This window comes from Desmodus rotundus, chromosome 1 (assembly GCF_022682495.2).
Source record: "Desmodus rotundus isolate HL8 chromosome 1, HLdesRot8A.1, whole genome shotgun sequence".
Lineage (NCBI taxonomy): Eukaryota > Metazoa > Chordata > Mammalia > Chiroptera > Phyllostomidae > Desmodus > Desmodus rotundus.
In genome coordinates, this window is record NC_071387.1 from 90,435,001 (window position 1) to 90,457,950 (window position 22,950).

General features: G+C 44.3%; 1 protein-coding gene across 1 annotated transcript in view; it reads left to right on the forward strand.

The window, feature by feature from the left end:
- Positions 1-20,419, forward strand: part of HS3ST2 (heparan sulfate-glucosamine 3-sulfotransferase 2) — a 123,263-nt gene extending 102,844 nt beyond the window's left edge. The window contains exon 2 of the mRNA XM_024560346.4: positions 19,067-20,419. Coding sequence (XP_024416114.2) covers positions 19,067-19,685 — 619 coding nt within the window. The 3' untranslated portion in view covers positions 19,686-20,419. The remainder of the gene's footprint in view (positions 1-19,066) is intronic.
- Positions 20,420-22,950: the final 2,531 nt, after the last annotated feature.

Sequence of the window (22,950 nt, forward strand, 5' to 3'; positions counted from 1 at the left end):
TCACTGACACATGAGATGAATTGGAATTGTGCTAATGCCTCAGATGCCACAAAAAGGTGAGGTGTTTGGGGGTGTACCCAGAGAGCTGCTTCTGATGGAGTGGCAGGCAGATGTGACAAGTTGAGGATGAATGTAAAGAGAAGAAGTGGAGCCTTTGAGAACTTTGGAAAGAAAATGAGGCACATAGGGCTGTAGCAGGGGAAGGTGAAGGGTTGGATGAGTGGCTTTTTAAAAATAAAAGACTTAAACTGTACAGTATGGTGACTATAGTCAATAGTCTATATTATATATTTGAAAGTTACTAGGAGAAGAAATCTTAACAGTTCTGATCACAAGGAAAATAAATTTTAATTGTGTAGTGATGGATGTTAACTAGACTTATTGCGGTGATTATTTTGCAATATATTCAAATATCAAATCATGTTACTCATACACTTTATATGTCAATTATATTTAATAAATACGTAAATAAACAAAAAAGAAAAAGGAGAACTAAATTAGGAAGAGAAAGAGGAACCCATGAATGGCTGGGTACAGTGCTTCCTGGTGTACATGGGACTCGCCCAAAACTCACAACAGCCAGGTGCAGTCTGCATCATCATCATCCACTTGGTGCAATGAAGAAACTACTATGAAAGTTACAAGGCCAAGAAATGGAAAAGCTGGACTCAAATCTGGGTTTTCTGAATTCAGATCATCCACGGTTCCCCACCCAACATCAATTAACCAATTCCATTCAATGCAATTAACACCCACGGACATGGCCATCTGTGCCAATGTTGCCTAGAAAGACCTTGTGACTCCAAGTGTGGTCTACGAACTAGCAGGTCAACCACAGTGAGTCTGTTAGAACTGCAGAACCTTAGGCCTTCTCCCAACAAATACAGAATCTGCATTTCAAAAAGACCCAGGCATTTAAATGCTTGTTAATGTGTGAGATGCTCTGACTTAAGGGACCCACTCCAGAGAAAGGGGAGATAGGCTTACATGTGGGGAAGGAGCTCAGCCCAGACTGAGAAAGAAGGCAAGTGACGCATTTACCCCCAGAAAATGCCCTGATAGTGTCCCCATGTCGGGTCAGGCTAGCCGCACATGGCACCTGAGAAACTGAGGTCCAGCTGCCTGGAAAAGTATCAGAGCAAAAACCATTCCCTCAACACCCATGACCACTTCTCCTGCCTCCTCCCTCCTTTCCAAACCCGGCTTTCCAAGAAAGGAGCCATATTTTCCATCTCCCACATCCTTGCTTCCCACCTGCACTGCAGCCCCTCCAGACTGGTACCAATAGGGACTTTTAAACAGTTTTTCATTAGCTCATTTTTTTTAAAGAGAGAGAGGGGAAAAGAGGGAGAAAGAGAAGGAGAGAAACATGAATGTGTGGTTGCCTTTCACATGCCCCCAACTGGGGACCTGGCCCATAGCCCAGGCATGTGCCCTGACTGGAAATCGAACCAGCAACTCTTTGGTTCTCAGGCCTGTGCTCAATCCACTGAGCCACACCAGCCAGGGCTCATGAGCTCATTTTTGTAACTACAAAGAAAACATGCTCATTACAGAAAAAAAAAAAAAATCCAATGAGTGCAGGAACGTAAACATAGAAATTAAGTTCTGTTCTACTCTCTAGTCCAACCCAGGGTCCCCAAGATTATTCTCCAGAGGTAATCACTGGTAACAGTTTGCTGTGTATCCATTTAAAGATTGCGTATCCACTTAAAGATGGTTTATGCATATCCGTACTAGTACATGTGTGCATATTGTATATGTAAATGGAACATATGGAACTCTTTGTTATGCAACTTTCTTTTTACACTAAATAATACATTTAGCATTCCTTTCTGTGAAAAAAAAATATCTGTAGATCCACTTCATTTTTTAACATCCATGTAATCATCTTTCATCTGGCCTCACTATAAATTTATTTAACCAACCTCCTGCTAAAGAATGTAAGTTGTTTCTGGTCTCTTGCAAATACAAACATTGTTTCAGTAGTTAGGTCAATGCCAGCTGCTGTAACAAACTTGGAGATAAAAAGTGTATTTCTTTCTCATCATAGTCCAAGGGGTGTTTTCTTCCTTCTAAGTGGTCTTCATGTCCCTTCTACCTTTTGGACCCACTCTCTTCTAGGACCACAAAGTTCTCTGCATTCAGCTTGTGCAGCGGTTTTCAACAGGTGTGCCACTAGAATTTTAAAACTTGCACTTGACTATTTATTCAGGGGTGCTGACCTCTTTTCCCTTACGTTGTCAAATTTAAAAAATTGACAGCAGCCAACACAATAGCTGTCCAGTTCAAATGAATCAAAATTATCCCTTTTTTGTCAAATTGTCAAAAAATACATTTTTTGGTGTGCTGCAGAATTTTAGTGATTAGTTTGTGTGCCATGAGATGAAAAAGATTGAAAATCGCTGAGATAGTGGACAGAAAAGACAGTGAAGCAGGCACTCCTACTTTGTGAGCACCTTGGCCTGGAGGTAACACACTGTACTACTCACTGTCCATGTTACCAACCAGCCACATCACCACACATGGATGAGGAGGTTGCTGGGAAATGGAGTCCTTGGCTGGGCAGCTGCCTTCTAGAAACAGAGCTATACTCAGCAGGGAGGAGCAGGAGTCTTTGGTGGACGTCTCTCTGTCTCTGCCACAAATGCGGCAACAAACATCTTCACACACAGTCGTTATGTGCCTGTACAAATAAATTTCCAGAAATGAAATTGTGGGGTTAAAGGCTACATGCATTTTACATGTGGGTAGATACTATCTAATTACCTTCCTTAAAGACTGCATTGATATATGCTGCTACCAATATTAAAGAGTAAGTTCTACACACACTTGCCAGCAACAACTGTTATTACAGGTGAATCATATTATTCGTGATAGGTTTAATTTGCATTTCTTTAGTTTTAAGAGAGAGGGAGTACCTTTTCATATATTTATATTCCACTCATAGTTCTTTTTCTATTAACTCTTCTCATAGCTTCTGTTCCTATTCTACCAGCTGTTTCTCTCTTTCTTATTGATTTGCAAGATCTTTGAAAAATGTATTTAAATATGTGTGTGTGAATGTGAAATTATCCTTTGTTTCTCTATCATATATTCAAATACCTTTCCAGCTAGTCATTTTCCTTTTATTTTATTTACCATATCCTTCCATCCCACAGACCTATGTTTGTTATATGGTCTAACTTTGGGTCTTTTCTCCATGATTTTTGTCTTATGCTTAGAAAGGCCGTCCTTGTGCCAAGACTCATCCTACATTTTCATGTTACCTTCTAGTGCAAGAGTCATACTCGAATCCAGAGTTTGCAACTTGTTGTGTTGCTTTGGTGACTGGCTTTCATTCTGCGTGTCCCAGTTTCCTGAGCCCACACATGGGACTGGTGACAGTGCCTGCTTCACTGAGTTGGTGTGAATGCAGCAAGGTGGCTCAGGCCCAGCCACTGTTAGCTGGTGGCTTGTTTATGTCCAGGACATCAATGCCATGTCAGCTTGAGCTGCTATTAATCAAATGCCACAGACTGAGTGGTTTAAACAAGAAAAATTTATTTCTCACAGTTTGGAGGCTGAAAGTCCAAGATCAAAATGCCAGCCCGCATGGTTCCTGGTGAGAGCTTTCTATTTGGTTTGCAGATGGCTGCCTTCTTGCTGTATCCTCACATGGCAGAGAGGGAGAGGTTGTATCTCTTGTGTCTCTTCTTATAAGAGCACTAAGCCCATTCCAGAGGGCTCCACCCTCATGACTGCTCCTAACACCATCACACTGATGTGTGAGTTCCTGGAGGAATATTAACATTCAGTCCACAGCAGACTGTGTGGATGGCTGATATATGCTGTGTGCCCATTTTTTGTAAAGATATACACCATGATGATGTAATATAAAACACATTGTGAAATGATTACCACAATCAAGTTAATTAGTATACTCATCACCTCACATAGTCACCATTTTTAAGACCTAGTCTGTTAGCAACTTACAAGGGTATAACACAGTATTATTAGTGGTAGTCATTCATGCTGTACATCTGACCCCAGTGATAAGATTATTCATCTTATAACTGCAAGTTTGTACCCTGTGACCAACATCCCCATTTCCCCCACTCCTCAGCCCCTGGCAACCACCATTGTACTCTCTAGTTGAGTTCGACATACAGATTCCACATATAAATGAGATCACATAGTATGTGTGTTTCTAGTCTGCCTTATTTCACTCAGCCATGAAAAGAAGGAAATCCTGCCTTTGTAACAATATGGATGAGCCTGGAGGACTTGATTCTCTGTAAAGTAAGCTGCGTGCCCTTTTCTTATGGTTAGCAAGTGACAGAATCCAAACTCAGGTCTCTTTCATTCTAAATCCCTTACCACCAGGCACTGAAGTAGCCCACTACCCTGACCATCTCTGTGTAGCTCTATCATGCAAGGAGGATCCCTTTCTAGTCTCCATCTATCACAAGAGAAGATTCAGGACCAATCCCATAATGCACAAGGTATGGGAGGAAGAAATAGGCATTCCCAGCGGGAACTTGCCAGCCAAGGGTCTCAACAGAAGAGGCAGGTGTGGGTTACTCTGTCTTCTCACCATCACCCTGAGGGACACGCATGGGCCTGTACAAACTAGGCTGAAACTCCAGGAAAGGGGCTCTGCCCTCACAACTCCATCAACTTCCCTCTTAACACCACAGAGCTAAGAGAGCCCACTCACCCCTGTGGTGTAGAGGTTGTTAACTGCTTGAGCACAGACTACACCTTGCTTATCTTCTCAACCCTGGCACACAGGAGGCTTCCACTGAATGCATACCAGACCCAAGACAGGCATTGTCAGTACAGAGGTGTGACAGACATGTGGCCTTGCCTTCTGTGGCCTTGCACTCCAGTGTGATGATAGATGCAGCGTGATAATGTGTCAAAAATGGGAGATGTCTGTAATGCATATCATGGAATCACTGGCTCAACAAATGCCTAACTCTTCTGGGAAGGGGAAAATAATTAAGGTGAGGTAAGGAAAGGCTCCCTGGTGGAAGCGATAATGAGCTGAGAGCTGAGAGAAGTTTTGCCTGACAAGCTACAGAGCACTTCATCCTAAAAGCACAACATGTCAAAGGTCCCTTAGCTTGAAAAATGCAGAATCTGGGAACTCTGAATAGACCATTATGGCCAGAACCTGGGGTGGCCACCAGCCAGATTAAGAAAAGCCACATAAATCCTGTTAAGGCCTTTATCCTGTGAGCAGTGATGAATAAGGGATGTAATAGTTCAAGCTGGGACCTAGTGTTTTGCTCCTGGGTCACAGAAGCCCAAGGATTGGAGGGCTGTGGACTCTCAGCCTGAGGAAGGTAGACAGCCACGCTCTGTGCCTGCACTTGGCTCCGCACATGGAGGGTGAGTGGGGTTTGTTGTCAGAACCAGTTTCTTGCAATAAAGCCTTTTCCTTCCTCTTTGGCTCCTAATTATCCCTCTGGAAACTGATGGTTTTTAATGAGCCTGGTTGCCTAATTAAGAGCTAATAAGTCACCAAAGACCCCTGGGCAGCCAGGTCTTCCAAACACATACATGGGTGCACAAATTTAGCAGAAACTAAGATCTTCCAAAGAATCCTACTCGCAATAATCAAAGATGTGTCCGTTCTGGGGGCTCCTCAGAGGCCCCACTCACATGGGCTCCTGCATGCTGACACACGCAGGATGTCCCTTGTATGGAGAGGGGTGGCCATGGGAACACTTTCTGCCCCACTGGATGGGTCAAAACTATCATTTCCTAGCCAACAAGAAAGCATTGGGGTTGTTTCTTTTTCTGTAGGGGCCACAGAAAGTCTGTGATTTTATGGACTTCTGTGGCCTGGGGATGAGGTGCAGTCTCCTCTGGCTCACACCAATGTGCTTCTTCATCGTGCCCAAATTAAAGCCTTGCCTTTGTGTCTTCCCTTCAACAAATATTTACTTCAGCCCTACTAAGTCCACATCATCTCCTTGGTGCTGAGAATACAGCTGTGTCCAAGACAGACACCAAACTTGTTCTCCTGGAGCTTGTAGTCTAACAGCTGGGGGCGGGGATGGGCAGAGACAGAAACATACAAATAAACTTGTGACCTAGTATGTAGTAATGTGTGCCGTCATGGTACTAATGAGAGTGCATTTGTTAAGACTGCACTTCCCAAGCTTCTCTAATTGTACGAATCATGGCGGGGTTGGGGGTGTTAGAAATAGAGGTTCCTGGACTGCACCCCAAAGCCATTGAATGAGAATGTACAGGGATGGTCCTGGGACTCTCTTTCTCCAAGTCGCGCCTTGGGTTGATACTTGAACAACTGTTTTAAAAGCTGAGTGGCTAAAGGAACACTCAGTCTGCAACGGAGGTTCTTAGCCCCTGGTAGCCCATTGGGATCACCTGGGGAGCTTCAAAATCACAGGTGCCTGGCTTTGGTGCAGGCCTGGAGTCTCTGATTAAAGGGTTTGCATACCTCCAAAGGCTCTCCACGGGGTCCCAGTGTGCAGCGTGACTTGCCCACCTCCTCACCTCCCGGACACACTGCAGAGTGACCACATCTCTGTCCTCCCTGAACACCATGGGGGACCTTGGGTGAAGGACAGTGTGCAGAGAGCCAAGCAAAAATGTCACAAGATGTGTTCCTTTCCATCTCATTTGACTTCTTATATTTGGAGCTTGGAATCCCCTTAGTCTGTGAGCCTGAGCACCTGTGGTCATGATGAAATCTTAACAATGGCACAGTGATTCCCCCACCCCAGGACTATCTGCTGAATCCTTCCTCTGCCCAAGGTCAGAATGCCAAGAAAAGCCTGCGCTTCATAAACTAACACTGGCTATTTCTGAGAACTCAAGGTAACCTCTCAATACCTTTGACACTGGATCTCTGATCAATTCATTGAGTACCTATGGTGTGCCAGGTATTGTGCTAGGAAGGCAAAAATGAATAAGAAACATGCCCAAGTTCCTGACAACCTGTTGATATAAATGGATGCCTATCTAATAAGTTCCACACATGGGTTGAGGGTCCTAGTCATTGGAGGCACAAAGTGCCATGAAACTACAAGAAAGGATTCACAGAGGATGTGACTTTTGGGTTAGACTTGCAAAGATGAATAAAGGTTCACCACAATGAGGGAGACAAAAAAAAGATGATCCTGAGTCTTAAAGGATAAAAATGAAAAACAGCAATTGCAAACCTTCAATTTGAAAGAACAGCAATTGAAAGAGCACAATTTTGTGTCCAGCGGGGCATGAGATTTGGGTTTCCAGGAAACAGCAAGAGATTAGTTCTAGGAAAGTAAGCAGTGGCCTTGAGCACCAAGTCAAGGAATTCAGACTTTATCCAAAAGAATAATTGATGGTTGACATGATTGTATTTGCTTTAGAAAGATTTCTCCGATGGACACAGGATGTGAATGGATTAAAAGGGTGAAGAATGAAAGCCTGGAGGTCAGAAAGGACTCTGTTTTCTGAGGAATAGATGACAAGAGCCCAAGGGGGAGACCTGAGAAGGTTGGGGAGGTAAAGCTTATGAGGATGAAAGACAGGTGTGAGAAGGAGTCAAGAATGACATAGTTTTTCTCCTCTGTGAGTGGATGCATGGTGATATCATCTGTAAAAACAGGCAAAGGAGAGCATTAAGTTTGGGGAGGCAAATGGCAAGTCCAGTTGCTGAGGCAAGATGTCCAGTCCACAGACAGCTGGGCATTCCAGTCTATAATATGGGAAAGTGGGAGGTGCAGTTACAGACATGAGTCAGCAGCTCCCAGGTGGTGGTTAAAGACTGGGGAAGGAATGAGGTCATCCAGGAAGATCATATGCAAGTGTTACACAAGAAACTTGGTTCTTGCTGATGAAGTAAAGAATAACAGATCAGCAAGTCCATTAGTGTCCAAGTAGGGTTTATTGGTTATACATTCTTGTGAAAGAGAACAGGTCTTGCTGAGGTGGGGGAAAAAGACAAGAGCCAGGGTGGCAAGGGCAGGGGTGGCAAGAACATCAGGTCCTTTGTTCTGAGGACTTACATAGTTGGCAGGATGGGGGTGAAGAAGTTACATATTGATTTGTGGGTAAATATGGTGCCAGCTTTCCCAGGGTGATGTGATCACACAAACCAGGTATATGTGGGGTCTGTTAGCCTGAATCCTTATCTTGCTCCAGTCCCCATTTGTTAACTTTGTTGTAAATCAGATATATGACAGGAGGCAGTTAATTAAAGTTGGGGCAGTTACCCAAAGTTATTTATGGGCTCTTTCTGTAAGCATTAGGTACTCTCTCATAAAGGAGATAGTGTCTAGAAGTAGGCAGTTAACCAGAGTTGTTTTATGGGCTTCTTCTTTGGGCACTGTGGATCCCCTCTTCTTCCTCCTTGTAGGCCTTGGGATTAATACACAATTTCAAGGCTTTCTTTCCCAGTAGTGGAAATGATACACAGAATTTCAAGGGCTTCCCTTCTCCTGTGCTAACATTGTATTTCTTGTGATGTTGGAATACCTGGAAAAATTATCAGATCAGGCTCAGGACTGCTGAGTTAGTGGGTGAGACATGTCTCCCTCTTCCTCCCTGCCTTGGTTTACTGCCTAAGTACTAAAAGGTGTTTCCTGGCAAACAGGACACTGGACACTGGCCAGCAAGGCAGTCTCAGAGTTCTTCCTATGCTATCTCCTGCCTCAACTCCCCTCTGAGAGGCATGGCTCTCAAAAATTCCTTGTTGGGTTGCTGAGGGGTGACAGTCTGTCTTCTGTAGCTACTTCAGGTTTGAATGGGACAGTAGACCCTGCCTATTGTGAACCATGAAACTCTCGTCCTATTCTATCTGAAGTTGGTGAAAAATTCCTGAGACTGTTAGGGGCACTGCATGTTGGTCAGAGGAAGTGGAGGGAAGTGTCCTTCCACTGGCCCATGATAGATGCTGGAAGCCTCTGGTCCCACAGTTCAAGAGTTGTTTGTGATGATCATTTGTAGCTTTTTACCCTCTATTCTAGAAGAGATAAATTTAGTTAGTAAGTTGATTATTATGGATCCAAATAGTAATATTACTAGTATAATTAATAATGGTGCTGGAAAGGGAAGAAGTAAAGAGATAAGCCATGAATTTGAGTCCCAAAAAGACGTTGAAGTTGTAATCCTAGATGAGGATTCAAAGATGCTTTGGATGTTTTGCTGGACCTGTCCTTATCTGTTAACATAGAATCAACACTCTTCCTTGAGGTACAAACATGTTCCTCCTGCTGAAGCTGCGAGGAGTCTAATGCCCTTCAGTTTTGGATGGCAACTCCAATTAATGAGTCCAGTTGTTCTTGGAGTGCTGCAAGAAATTTCCCTGTTTTAGTTAATGATTCAGCTGTTTACTGTGATAGGCAGTGGTGGATTTCTAATGAAGCTCCCCCTACCACTGCCCCATGGCAGAGAGAATCCCAATAAGTGATATTAGAGAAAAAGTCACCAGCCCTTTTGAAAAGATGTCTTTGTCCTCATAACAGGAACAGGAGGGAGGTATTTTCCCACACTATGGAAACATCAGGAAGAATATACCCAAGGAAGCAGATTCCCCTCTGCTGTGGAGGGAGGGTCCAGTGTGCCTGGGACCCACAAATCCAACAGACTCCTGTCAAAGGGAGTATTTCTGCCATCAAAGCAATTTCTGCCAGTTTAACTGGCTTGGTTTCTACAGAGATGTATCTGCCATTGACTAGTTGTTTGGTCCTTGGGTATTTAGTGCCCCACCATTGTAATCCTTGTGCTGCCAGTGAGGCTGTGACCAGGGGGTCTATCACGGGGTTGTGGAAACTTGTGCTATTTATAAATTCGGTAGAGAAAGAGGCCCTCTTCAGTCCAAAATGTATGGTGACTGGAGAGCTGTGGTCCAGAGTGGGGGGAATTCATTAACTTGATAGGATGGCCTGCCTTGGCAGTAAGCTGTTTTTGGAAGTTTTTGTCTAAAGGTGGGCTAGGAACAGCCTGCTTTGGAAAGTAGGTGTGTTAGAAATTTCTTTTACCCCCTGACTTAGGAACTCCTCCAGAGACATAGGGCATTGCAGTGAGGAAAATTCCATGACTAATGTTTGTGAGAGGGGGGTCTAGGATTAGAAAATCTTGTCAGTATTGGCTGTCAGCAAGCCTCCCCACAAGCGTGTCCCCTGGGGCATTAATGACATGCAGAAGGGGTAGCTGACCTGTGGATGGTTTATTAAGTGAGAAAATAGAGGCCCTCTAGGGAGCATTGACTGCTAGTGGAGAGAGTCCTGAGCAATAGTTTAGCAAGGTTTTGAGTAACTATGTTGTCCCATGGTCTGAAATGTACAGTCTTTTCATCCAGGGTAACGGAGATGTTTCCCCATTGTTCCTGTGCCAATGGCTGGGCATAGGCCCAGCTATGGGTGGAAAGTTAAAGCCAACAGGAAGAATTTAATTTTAAAGATTGGGCCATATGATTGTCTAATTCATAGGCAGTTTTAGGTGGAGATTTAGCATAAGTGAAAGGGGTTGAGGGGTGAAATAGGAAGGTACTTATCAAACTCAGGAACAGTCCTGTGGAAAAGGACCTTGACGTCCTCTGCTGGCTCACAGGAGTATACAGTGTCATCCTGCTGTCTGAGTCATCTTCTTTTTGAATAGGAACTTGAGGGACTCCGAGGGGTTCACAGGTATAGGTGGAGTCTGGATTCCTATGCTGGTCCGGGGAGTGATCTGGATCAACAGGAGCTGGCTTCACCCTGGAAATATGAACCCAACTATCGACCCCTAATAGTTTCACAGACAAGGCGGTACTCAGAACAACCTGGTAGGGTCCCTTCCATTTAGGGCTAAGTTGGTCTGCAGGGGATCCTTCTCAGGAGATAGTGGCCTGGAGTTCTCCTCTGGGAGAAGCCAAGACTTTATTCCCATATTCTTACAATGCTTTCTGTACCTGCCCCAGGTTTATTATATGCTTCATGGCTCAATGGGTCTCGACATCAAATATTAAATCCAGAGTTAGGAATGGCCTGCCATATAGCATTTCAAAAGGGCTAAGCCCTCTTAGGGGAATTAGGGGAGCCCCTGATTCCCATGAGGGCTATCTGCAGTAATTTAGCCCAGTTCTCAGAAGTGTCCTGACAGAGCTTTGCTGATGTTCTTTTTAAAGTCTGATTCTCCCGCTCTACCTTCCCAGAAGACTGGGGTCTCCAAGCAGAATGGAGGTAACATTTTATGCCTAGGGCCTCAGAGAGTGAGTGATCTTAGATGTAAAGGAAGGCCTGTTATCACTTTTCAGGGAGCATGGGTGACCAGACTGGGGTATTATTTCTTTTAGGAATGCCTTTGCTACTTCTGTGGCCTTCTCTGTCCTGATCAGAAAGGCTTTAATCCACCCAGTGAAGGTGTCTATCAAAATTAGTAGACACTCGTATCCTTTACAGGGGGGCATCTTGGTAAAATCAATCTGCCAGTCTTCTCCTGGCTTCAGCAGTGGGGGAAAGAATGGCTTTTACCCAGGGTTATTATAACTGCAAAGAGAGCAGGCTTGGCAAATGTTCTTTATAGTAGTCGTTAGTCCTCTGCCTGTAAATAATTTATTAACTACTGCTGTGGTAGCATCTCTTCCTATGTGGAAGAAGTCATGCAAGGCATTTAAAACCTTCCATTGAAAGGCCTGGGGAAGGAAAAGTTTCTGGTCAATGTAAATCCAGGGCCCTTCTTGAGTGCCCCCACCCTCTACAGCCCAAGATTTCTCCTCAGATGAGTAATCAGGCTTCAGGTTAGCATTGTCTGTGGAAGGGAACAGTGACAATTCTGCGATTGGCCTCTGAGCTGCCTTCCTAGCCCCTTGGTCTGCCTTGATGTCCCCTTTGGTAATAGGGGACATGTCCTTCTAGTGACCCCTACAATGCATTACAGCTACCTGTTTAGGGAATCTAACTGCTTCTAACAGGTTTAAAATTTCCTGCCTGTGCTCAATGGCGGAATTCCTTGCAGTAAGGAGTCCCCGCTCTTTCCAGATGGCAGCATGAGCATGTAGAACAAGAAAGGCATATTTGGAATCTATATAAACATTAATCTTTTTTCCTTGTACTAGAATGAGAGATCCGGTAAGGGCTGCAATCTCTGCCTTCTGGGCCATGGTGGAGGGTGGAGGAGATTGTGCCTCAATGGTGACATATAAACTAACCACTGCATATCCTGCTCTTCATTGCCCACTCTGTACAAAACTGCTCCCATCAGTGAACCACTCTTCATCAGGGTTATCCAAGGGCTGGTCCAACAAGTCAACCCTGCTGGAATAGGTGAGATTAATAATCTCTGAGCAGGCATGAGCTAAATCTGGGGATGATCCATTTAGGAGGCTGGATTTAAGGTATTGCAGGTTTTTACAGTTACTTCAGGATTGTCCAGGAGAAGGGCCTGATATCTGGTTAATTATTTCCTGTCAACCGCAGGTACCCTTTCATTTCTAATACACTTTGGACTTGATGTGGAGTTAGAACCTTTAACTTTTGCCCAAGAGTTTGCTTAGTAGCCTCCTCTGCTAATGTGGCTGTGGCTGCAACTGCTCTGAGGATGGAGGCCATCTGGTTGCTACATTGTCCAGCTTTCTGAAGAAACATGCAATCCCCGGGTGAAGGTCATTTCCTAGTCACTGGACTAAGACCCCTAATGCTATTCCCTTTTCTGCAATGTATAAAGAAAAAGGTTTATTTAAGTCAGGGATTCCTAGGGCTGGGGCCTTGACTAGAGCCTGCCTGATTTTATTAAGAGCCTGATCACATTCTTTTCCCCATATAATGGGTTCAATGTGTAGCCCCTTAGTAGCCTCATATAAAGGCTTTGCAATTAGCCCAAAGTTTGGGATCCAAATCCTGCAGAACCCAGCCATTCCCAAGAAAGAGCGGAGCTGCTGTTTGGTAGCAGGTGGTGTTAGCTAGGCAACGGCCTTTATTCTCTTTGGTGACAGCTGCCTAGGTCCTGGAGTTAGGATTTTTCCTAAATAGTTTATAATCTTTTGGAAATTTGGACCTTTTCCTTAGAGACTTAATATCCCCTTTGCTACTGTCAAGTCAATGGCTTCAATTAAACTGGACCCTTTCTACAGATCTCGAGGCTTGTATAAGTTTGGCTCCTCACCGGCAAGGAGTTGAAGAGAAAGAAGATGGCACTAGTTACGTGGTGTATTTCCTGCAAGGACTGAAGGCAGATATCATATTGTTCAACCCAGTGAGAGAGGTCCCTACTGTGGCAAAATACTTGCCACCAATGGGGCCTTGGGTCGCTCAGGTCTCAGGGGTCTTTTGGATTAAAACATAGAAGGTATCTAAGGAGGAGAGCCAAGCCTATCTCTGTAAAATACCAGGTGGACTGGGGGGGTGGGGGGAGGGTGCTCAGGGAGTGAGCTGGTAAGCTGGATCATCTGCTGTTAGAATGCTCCCCCCGCCCCCACCCCATCCCTCCCCTGCTCAGCTCAGGACAGAGGCTGGAGAAAAAGTGGCTGAGATGGCACGCTCAGGCCTCAGGTGGTGGTGGAAAAGTGGCTGCAGTTTAAAAGTGTTACTTTTGTTTTTCTGCATTGAGGAAAGCAGGTCCCCTGCTGTTTCCACAACCAGTACTGAGTTTGAGTAGGGAGTTAATTACCCTATGGTTCCCAGGAACTAGTAGCTTCTAGGTTTAGAATTCAGTGTTTCAAAGACTTACCTCCTTATTTTTCTTTCTGAGTTCTACAGTCTTGGAGGAGATGAGATTTTCCCCTCTTTGTATCCTTTTTCCCAGTCAAGTTGGGTGCAGTGAGGCCAAGCCTAATTTGAAGCTGGAGTTGAATGCAGAGCTTGGGTTAGGCAGGTAAGGATTAGTCCTTACGGGGACTGGAATGTCACTCAGCTGGAAAACAAACACAGCAATTACTTTGTAAAACAGATAGACAAGGGAGTGGTAGATATGTAAAGAGAGCAGTCAGAGAAAGGGGAAAAAGACTTATGAATGAGGCAAATTTGAATGAAAAGTCCTAGTTAGGAGAACAGGACCTGGAAAGACCGGAGCTTTCCTTTACAGGCTAAAATCTTGCTTTCTCCTCTTGAGAACTAAAACTAAGTGAGTAATGCGCCTCAGTGGTGGGTGTGTGATTGCATTTACAGTGATCCTCTTGTTGTGTGGACTTCTGCTTGCAGCTGGCAGGAAACCTAGCGTTCTGTCCAGGTCCAGGTCCCATCTTTTCCTCCCATGGGTGTCTTTGTTGCAGCAAGTTTTCTTAGGGCTTTTAACCCCAGCCCCCGGGTGTGGCAATTTCTGCTGAGGGAGAGAGCTAGACGTTCACCAGGCAAAAGTAACACAGCCCCTCCTCGAAGTTCCCGCAAGGGGTATTCAGATGCAAATTGAGTTGCTAGAAGCCACCTAGGGGAGAAGCTGCAAGCTTAAACTGACTTTTAGCCAGGTTTAGAGGCAGAAAAGGCTAAGGAATCCATGTGGGTCAAAATGTGCTGTTTCTGAGTAGGGCTCCCAAAGGCCGTTACCCCTTTGGTCGTTCCTCACTCTCAGCCAAGGGGGCTCATAGTTCTGGATGACCAGCCCTTATTTTGCAGGTCCCCAAATGAGCCAAAGTTACATAATGATGGGAGTTCCTTATGAGGCCCCTGCACATCTTGGGATTGACCCCAGGTACCTCTGTGTGGCCCCCACTCAGCTAGGGATGCCTCAGAACTCCGCTGGAGGGAGGAAGTGCCTCTGTTGTCTTCAGAGCTGGAGCAAAATCTGAGCACTCATTTCAGATCTCATTGTTTCTACCTCCAAACAAAGGCCTAGCCCTACCCCCACAGCTCAGCATCTCCTTTATCCCAAAGGGTGAGAAAGACAAGAAAACCTTGCTGGTGAGATCACACTTACTACATTCCAAATGGGTGGAGACAAGGGTGAGATTCTAGTCAGGATCCCAGTCACAGCACCACTTATGTTAATGGAAGGAGGCAAAGGGTGGGATCCGAGTCATGTTCCCTGTTCAGCACCACAAGGAGAGAAGTGGGGGACACACCAATGGACAGATCCAGAATGGTCTTAAGAGTGTGGAGAATTTGAAAAGGGACTGAAGGCTTCAATGCATAAGTGGATTAGAAAGGTCATTGGTTTCATTGGAACCTCAACAGTATTGATGGAGACCTTACTTGTGCCATGGTTTGTGGAGGACTCAGAAGATACAGATATAGGTATGGTGCATGCTGCCCTCATGGAGTTTAGGTCTGAGTGGGGTGAGCAGAGATTCCACATAGAGGAAGCCAGGTTCTAGAAGTTGAGTTAGAGTTCTTGGGTTGGAAGCAACACCAACCATGACTAACTCAAAGTAGTCATAATTTATTGGAAGGATGTGTAGTAACTCACAGAATACAGACCAAAGTGGAAGAACCAGGTCTCAGGGCAAGAATCAAAAGAGCTGAGGGGATTTGGTAAGAGATGCTGATGAGGAGGCTTTTCCAGGCTCTTACACCTGGTGGGAAAGTTCAGTCCAACCATTTTCAGTCTTGATAATACATTGTTAGAGTTTATGACACAGCTGGCACTAATTGGCCTTACTTTGGTCATGCACCCACCCCTTCACCCATCAAGATTTTATCCAAAGGAGGAGTGGTGGTTCCTCAAAGAAAAATGTGGGGCTCTTATCAGATGTAGAGAAATTGTTGCTGAGCAGGTTAAAATAACAGATAGGAGGTAAGTCCAAATGATGTCAGTTTATTTCAGTAATTTTTGCAGATACATAGAAAATAAAAGAGGCTGAAGCTTAAGAGTGTTACAGGGTGAGAGAAAATTTGAGTTGTGTGTTAGCAGCTGGAAACAAGTAAGCAAAATTTAAACAATGACATGATGACACAAAATGAGCCTTAAGGAAAAGTTGAATCCCTGCCTCCCACATGGGGACAGAGCAGGGAGATGCATAGCCAGTCTCCTTGCACATTATCATCATTAGGCCTCAACACTCTATTGTAAGGGTGTTCTTTGGTAGGAGAGAGAAAATTTGAAGTACACAAGAGCCATTTGACCCATGGCACAATTACATATGTGATGTTGTTTAGTGTGGTGTCTGTATCATCCTTAGTATTTATAATTTGGTTTTACAGCTGACATGTCAGTTAGGAATTAGAAGAGTGGAGCTTCACTTCAGTTTACAGCCAGGGCATGTGTGATACTCTGAAGATCACTGGAACTGGTCATAGTTTTCCAAACTGGTAACAGAAAGATGTTCATTTGTGCCCCTGGCAAGAGTTCACAACTCTAGTCAAATAAGCTTGGAAAATGCTGCATCCTCACTTCCTCTCTTGGATAGTCTTTAGTGTATGAAAGGATATTGCAGAAAAATCTGCTTCATGGCTTGTCAAGTCAACTTCTTTGTGTTGGGAGAAACCAACACAATAACCCCCACAGAGTTTGAAAACTCCGTAAGTTTAAATGTACTGCTGTATTTATATGATTCTATCTACTTTCATCATAACGACCAACATCTAATTACAATGTATGCCAAGGTCATAATCTAATATAGCCAGATTTCTAAGAAAAGCTAGCCAAAGAATTCTATTCTAGTGCATTGTGATTGTTTGCTAATAATGGCATGCAATTTAAAAAAATGGCCTATTCCAATCACAAGGGATCATTATAAACATTGAGCCTGGAAGCAAAATATCAGTTGTATCAGCTAATCAGTTTCACAGTGAATTTGAAAGTTCAAGGGGGTCTGAGCAGGTTTGCAGGTAAGGCAGTAGAGAAAGAGATCTGAGAGCACAGGTGAGCCCTTGCTTGCCTTTTCCTCTGAGACTGGTGAGAGGGGTGCAGCATGGGTACAGATCATGGGGACAGTTTCAGGATAGAGGAGAGAAAAGTTGACTGTGTGGCAGTTTTTGTCTTTCTAGTGTAGGGGGAGACTAACTGCATGTTAAGAGTGGGTATCAGGAATAGGGTTGGGAGCTTATGGTGAGAATTTGGAACACGTACTATGAAGAATCTTAAGAATATATGTAAAAACAAATATACCCAATTACAGAGCAGTGTTGAGGCTCAGTGGAAGATAGAATTAATAAATATAGGAAGGATCCAGTTGCTAGGGTTAGCAGTTTTCTCTCCTGCTGTTTGGCAATGCAGAGACAAAATTAGAAATGATGAAAGGTTGGGTAGATGTATTGTTAGGGACTGGAAGAACAAGTAGTAGAAAGAAATTGATAATGATGGTGATGATGGTAACAACAATGATGATGATGAACAGGAAGAACAGGAACAGGAAGAAGAAACTGAAATGATTGTTCATTTGATCTAGAGAAGGTATGGAAGAAAGTGAAATCAAGAGGATCATAGATGAATTTGAAGATCAAGTACAATGAGTTTGAGACTGCGGTAAATGTATAAAGAAATAAGGTTTCAGTCTGTATTCATTTCATTGGCATTTTTTTGGCTTATACACATATCACTCCACGCTCTGCCTTTGTCTTCACATCGCCTTCTTTTACATGTGTCTCTTCTCCGCTTTTGTTGTCTTGTAAGCATATTCCTCATCTGGACTTTGGGTCCACCCTAATCCAGGATATCATTTCAAGATCCTTAACTTACATCTGCAAAGATTCTTTCCAAATAAGGTCACATTCATAGGTTCTGGGAAGACACATCTTTTGGAGGGTTACCGTTCAACCCAATACATAGTCCAGAGTAGAATTTCAGAGTGAACCATTTCAGAATTAGGGCAATTCCAATGATAAGACCCAAGGTGTGCAGGAGTAAAAGTTGTTAAAAGAGAAGAGAAAATGGAGATACTTGGTCAAAGAACTATGACACCAGGTTATTGAATAGGGATGATACCAGGACTTGGGATGAAGAAAACTAGGAACCAGGAGTCTATAATCCAGAGGATGAAGATGGATGCTTTGAGAGTTGGTCAATCATAGTGTTAGGAGTGAGGACCCTCTATTGGTGGTTCTCAGCTCTGCCTTCCATTAGAATGATCTGAGGAGCTTTAAAAAAGTACCCAACTCCAAAGAGTTTTAATCAGCTGGTCCTGGATAGGGCCCAGACATCTATATTTTTAGAATTCCTTGGGTGGTCCCTTGTGTAGCCAGCATTAGAAAAACTAGTTTAAGGTAAAACATGACCTTCAGAAAGAACTAATGACTCAGAGCCAGGGATATTCCCCTCCATCAGGGTCTGAAAGAGATGCATCTGGGAAGGAGTTTCCACCATCATACCCCAGAATCTCAAGCAGAGCCAGGAAATCAAAAAGTGAGGGAATGAGAGGTTGCAGTACCTAGCTTCTGCCTGAGGTCCCACTGAGTTGTCCCTCTGTGCTTTTCCGAGGATGTATTTCAGCAAGAAAAGTCACCAAGACTCTTTTTTTTCTTTTTTCTTTTTCTTGTGGGGTGAAAGTGCCGAGAATTTCTGTTTTGTTCTCAGTTAATTCAGTGATGAGGGATTTTATTTTTTTTTCAATTACAGTTGGCATTCAATACTATTTTGCATTAGTTTCAGGTGTACCGCATAGTGGTTAGAACTCATTTCTAAAATACTTGTTATTCCTATAAAACAAGCCCTTCCCCCCAAAAAAAGATTTTCTAATATACTTGGATAAGTCCCTTTTTGCCAGAACAATATTCAGTGCCTTCCTTCATATCTTTTAAATACGTAATAACTGCATTAACAATTTTGAGCAGCTTAAAAGGTTATACAATAAAAAGTCATTCGCATCCATCCCTTACCTCCTCATTCTACTCCTATCCCCTCCCCAGAATTGACTTTATCAGTTTCTTGGTACCTTGCGGGAGATGAAGGTGCTGTGCCTTGCCCTTTTTCATTTAATGCTTTATCTTGGAAATCATTCCATGTTAGTACACTCAGATCTACCTGACTCTACGAAGTGGCTATTCCATCATTATTTAACCCATACTGATGGACATGTCCTGTCTTAAAGCAAACCTGTTAAAAACTAAAAAATAAAAATCAACAAGAGATAACGTGGATTTCTTACTAGGTGAGAGTAAGTGAGCCTCAGATGTCACAGAGGAGAGAAGGAGGACTCAACCAGGGAGCTGGGTGTAAGGCAATGATCTCAGGGCTCTCAGGGGAGCCCTGTCTGATGATGTGCTGCTTCTGCCCACAGGAGCCTGATGCCCAGGACCCTGGAGAGCCAGATCACACTGGAGAAGACCCCCAGCTATTTTGTCACTCAAGAGGCCCCTCGTCGGATCTTCAACATGTCCCGAGACACCAAGCTGATCGTGGTGGTGCGGAACCCTGTGACCCGCGCCATCTCTGATTACACGCAAACGCTGTCCAAGAAGCCAGACATCCCCACCTTCGAGGGCCTGTCCTTCCGGAACCGAACACTAGGCCTGGTGGACGTGTCGTGGAACGCCATCCGCATCGGCCTGTACGTGCTGCACCTGGAGAGCTGGCTGCAGTACTTCCCCCTGGCTCAGATCCACTTTGTTAGTGGCGAGAGGCTCATCACCGACCCCGCTGGTGAAATGGGGCGGGTCCAGGACTTCCTGGGCATTAGGAGGTTCATCACAGACAAGCACTTCTACTTCAACAAGACCAAAGGGTTCCCTTGCTTGAAAAAGACAGAATCGAGCCTCCTGCCTCGATGTCTGGGCAAATCGAAGGGTAGAACTCATGTACAGATTGATCCTGAAGTGATAGACCAGCTCCGGGAATTTTATAGACCTTATAACATTAAGTTTTATGAAACCGTTGGGCAGGACTTCAGGTGGGAATAAACCTCCAACACACAAAGGCTCTTCTGTTTGTCTCTTCCATGAGGTTTGTTCTTAGAGCTTATCATCCTCTCATCCCAGCAAAACCAGGCCCCAACCCCCTTCCCATCTTGGATTCCATCATCCCGGAACCAGGAAGCCCAGCCAAGGTCAAGAGACTGGGGGTCCCTGCTACTAGCTCTCCCCAGTGTGTCTAGAAAAAGTAGATCTGCCTCTGGAATGTCCAGTCAATTCCAAATGCTTTCTCTTCAGCCCATAAGCTGCCTTGGGAAATTTCTTTAAGAAGAGTGGATCTTCCCATTATGATAGCTATTATAAATGGTGATGGTTCTGTTGCTATGAACACAGCAGTCTGTCCCTGTCACTGTCCACCCCAGCATAAGCTTGTTGATTCTGAGTGTCATATACTTCCCCCCTGTGCTGAGCTCTCCTGAGCTGCTTGGGTAGTGGCATGGGAGACCATTCTCGCCCTCCTGCCCTCGGCAGTGCATTCAGAGATGCAGAGCAGAAGTTCCCCCAGCCACCTCTAGTAGACAGACCCCTTGATAATGCCACAAACCAGAGCTTTCCAAGGCCATGGTCTCACCTCGGCTTGAAGGGTGACTGTCTCTGAAAACCACTTTGTGACTCTTCCTGCTCCCTGTGGACAAAAGCACATAATTTCTGCTGTTATGGGTACTTGCCTCATGTGAGCTTTCATGTTCAGCATGTGACAGAATCATGGTTGTCCATGTGAAATAAATGTGGCTCTCTCATGTCCTGAATGTGGACTTTTCTCTGTAAGTGGGATTGGAGCATGTCTCATTAATTCAGGGCCTCCATGCAAGGTGGAGCTGGTGTCGGGGACGGTCAGGGAGAGCAGTGAGGATATAGAGATGTGTGGGTGTAGCAAGGGTGTGGAGTGGGTGGGGAAAAGAAGTTCTTGCTGGCAGAGGCTGGGGCATAAATATCATGCATGGAGAGATCTGTAGGGACATCTTCTTTCTGAAACATAAGTCTGGCTGTGTCAGCTCCCTGCTTAAGCTTTGCATCTCAAATGCCCAACTAGAGGCCCAGGGGCTAAGAGGACATCAGATTTTTTTTTGCTAGGCCATCATGATGTTTTGAAATAATTTCCAACATTTAAAACTTGGGAAGGTTCATGTAAAAATATGATGTCCAGATTTTTTTTACTGGAAACTTGCCTGCACTCCACCATGGCAACAATGGGCACCACCTTTGGATGGGCCTGCACTCCCCCGTCTTCCAGTCCCCACCTGACACGCCTAAATGATTTAATCATCCGCCTGTCCCCTGCAGGCATTTGAGTACACAGCCCTACTTTGGGTGTGTACTGTAACCTCAGAATAAAGTTCAGATGGTGCCCAAACAACCCCAATTGACAGTCTCTGGTCCTCTCCTGCTTCTCCTCCCTCACCCTCTGCTCCAGTCGCAAAGAACTGCAGGCCTTTTCTTGACTCTTCCATGCATTTGCCTGGACAGTTACTTCCACCCTGCATTCCCAACTAATGGAAACCCCATGCTCCCAGAAGACTTTAGTCAAGTGTCCCTTGCTAGATATTTGTGAAGCCTTCCACAACCAAGATGAGTGAACTGCTCACTCTTTTGTGTTCACTTGGTAGTGTGTACACACCTCTTATAGCTCTTATTACACTAGATAATCATTATTTGTTCAATGCCTGTTTTAACATAGACAATGAACTTCTATTTTTTAAATTTTCTTTTCTTATTCAATTACAGTTGTGTGCCTTTTCTCCCCATCCCTGCAACTCACCCCAGCCAAACCTCCTCCCTCCCGCACCCCCACCCTCCCCCTTGATTTTGTCCATGTGTCCTTTATAGTCTTCCTGTAATCCCCTCTCCTCACTGTCCCTTCCCCACTCCCCCCTGACCATTGTTAGATTGTTCTTAACTTCAATGTCTCTGGTTACATTTTGTTTGCTTTTTTCTTCTATTTATTATGTTCCAGTTAAAGGTGAGATCATATGGTATTTGTCCCTCACCGTCTGACTTATTTCACTTAACATAATGCTCTCCAGTTCCATCCAGCTGTTGCAAAGGGTATAAGCTCCTTCTTTCTCTCTGCTGCATAAAACTCCATTGTGTAAATATACCATAGTTTTTGATCCAATCATTTGCTGATGGGCACTTAGGTTGCTTCCAGTACTTGGCTATTGTAAATTGTGCTGCTATGAACATTGGGATGCACAGGTTCTTTTGCATTGGTGCTTCAGGGTTCTTAGGGTATAATCCCAGCAGCGGAATTGCTGGGTCAAAAGGCAGTTCCATTTTTAGTTTTCTGAGGAAATTCCATACTGTTTTCCACAGTGGCCTCACCAGTCTGCATTCCCACCAACAGGGCACTAGGGTTCCATTTTCTCCGCATCGTCTCCAACATTTGTTTGTGGATTGGTTTATGTTGGCCACTCTGACTGGTGTGAGGTGGTACCTCATTGTGGTTTTAATTTGCATCTCTCTGATGGCTAGTGATACTGAGCCTCTTTTCATATATCTCTGGGCCCTCTGTATGTCTTCCTTGGAGAAGTGTCTGTTCAAGTCCTTTGCCCATTTTTTAATTGGGTTGTTTGTCTTCCTGGAGTGCAGTCGTGTGAGTTCTTTATATATTTTGGAGATCAGGCCCTGTCTGAGGTATCCTTGGCAAATATGTTTTCCCATACTGTTGGTTCTCTTTGTAATTTGGTGCTGTTTTCTTTAGCCATGCAGAAGCTTTTATTTTGATGAGGTCCCATTTGTTTATTCTTTCCTTTATGTCCCTTGCTTTAGGGGACATGTCTGTGAGGATGTTGCTGTGTGGAATGTCTGAGATTTTCCTGCCAATGTTTTCTTCTAGGACTTTTATGGTGTTACGACTTATATTTAAGTCTTTTATCCATCTTGAGTTTATTTTTGTGTATGGTGTAAGTTGGTGATCGAGTTTCATTTTTTCATGTAGCTGTCCAGATCTCCCAACACCATCTTTGAAGGGGCTGTTTTTGCTCCATTTTATGCTCCTGCCTCCTTAGTCAAATATTAATTGACGGTAAAGATTGGGTTTATTTCTGGGCTCTCTGTTCTGTTCCATTGGTCTATGTGCCTGTTTTTATGCCAATACCAGGCTGTTTTGATGACAGTGGCCTTGCAATACAGTTTGATACCAGGTATTGTGATCCCTCCTTCTTTGTTCTTCTTTCTCAAAATTGCTGCAGCTATTTGGAGTCGTTTATGGTTCCATATGAATTTCTGAGGTTTTTGTTCTATATCTGTGAAA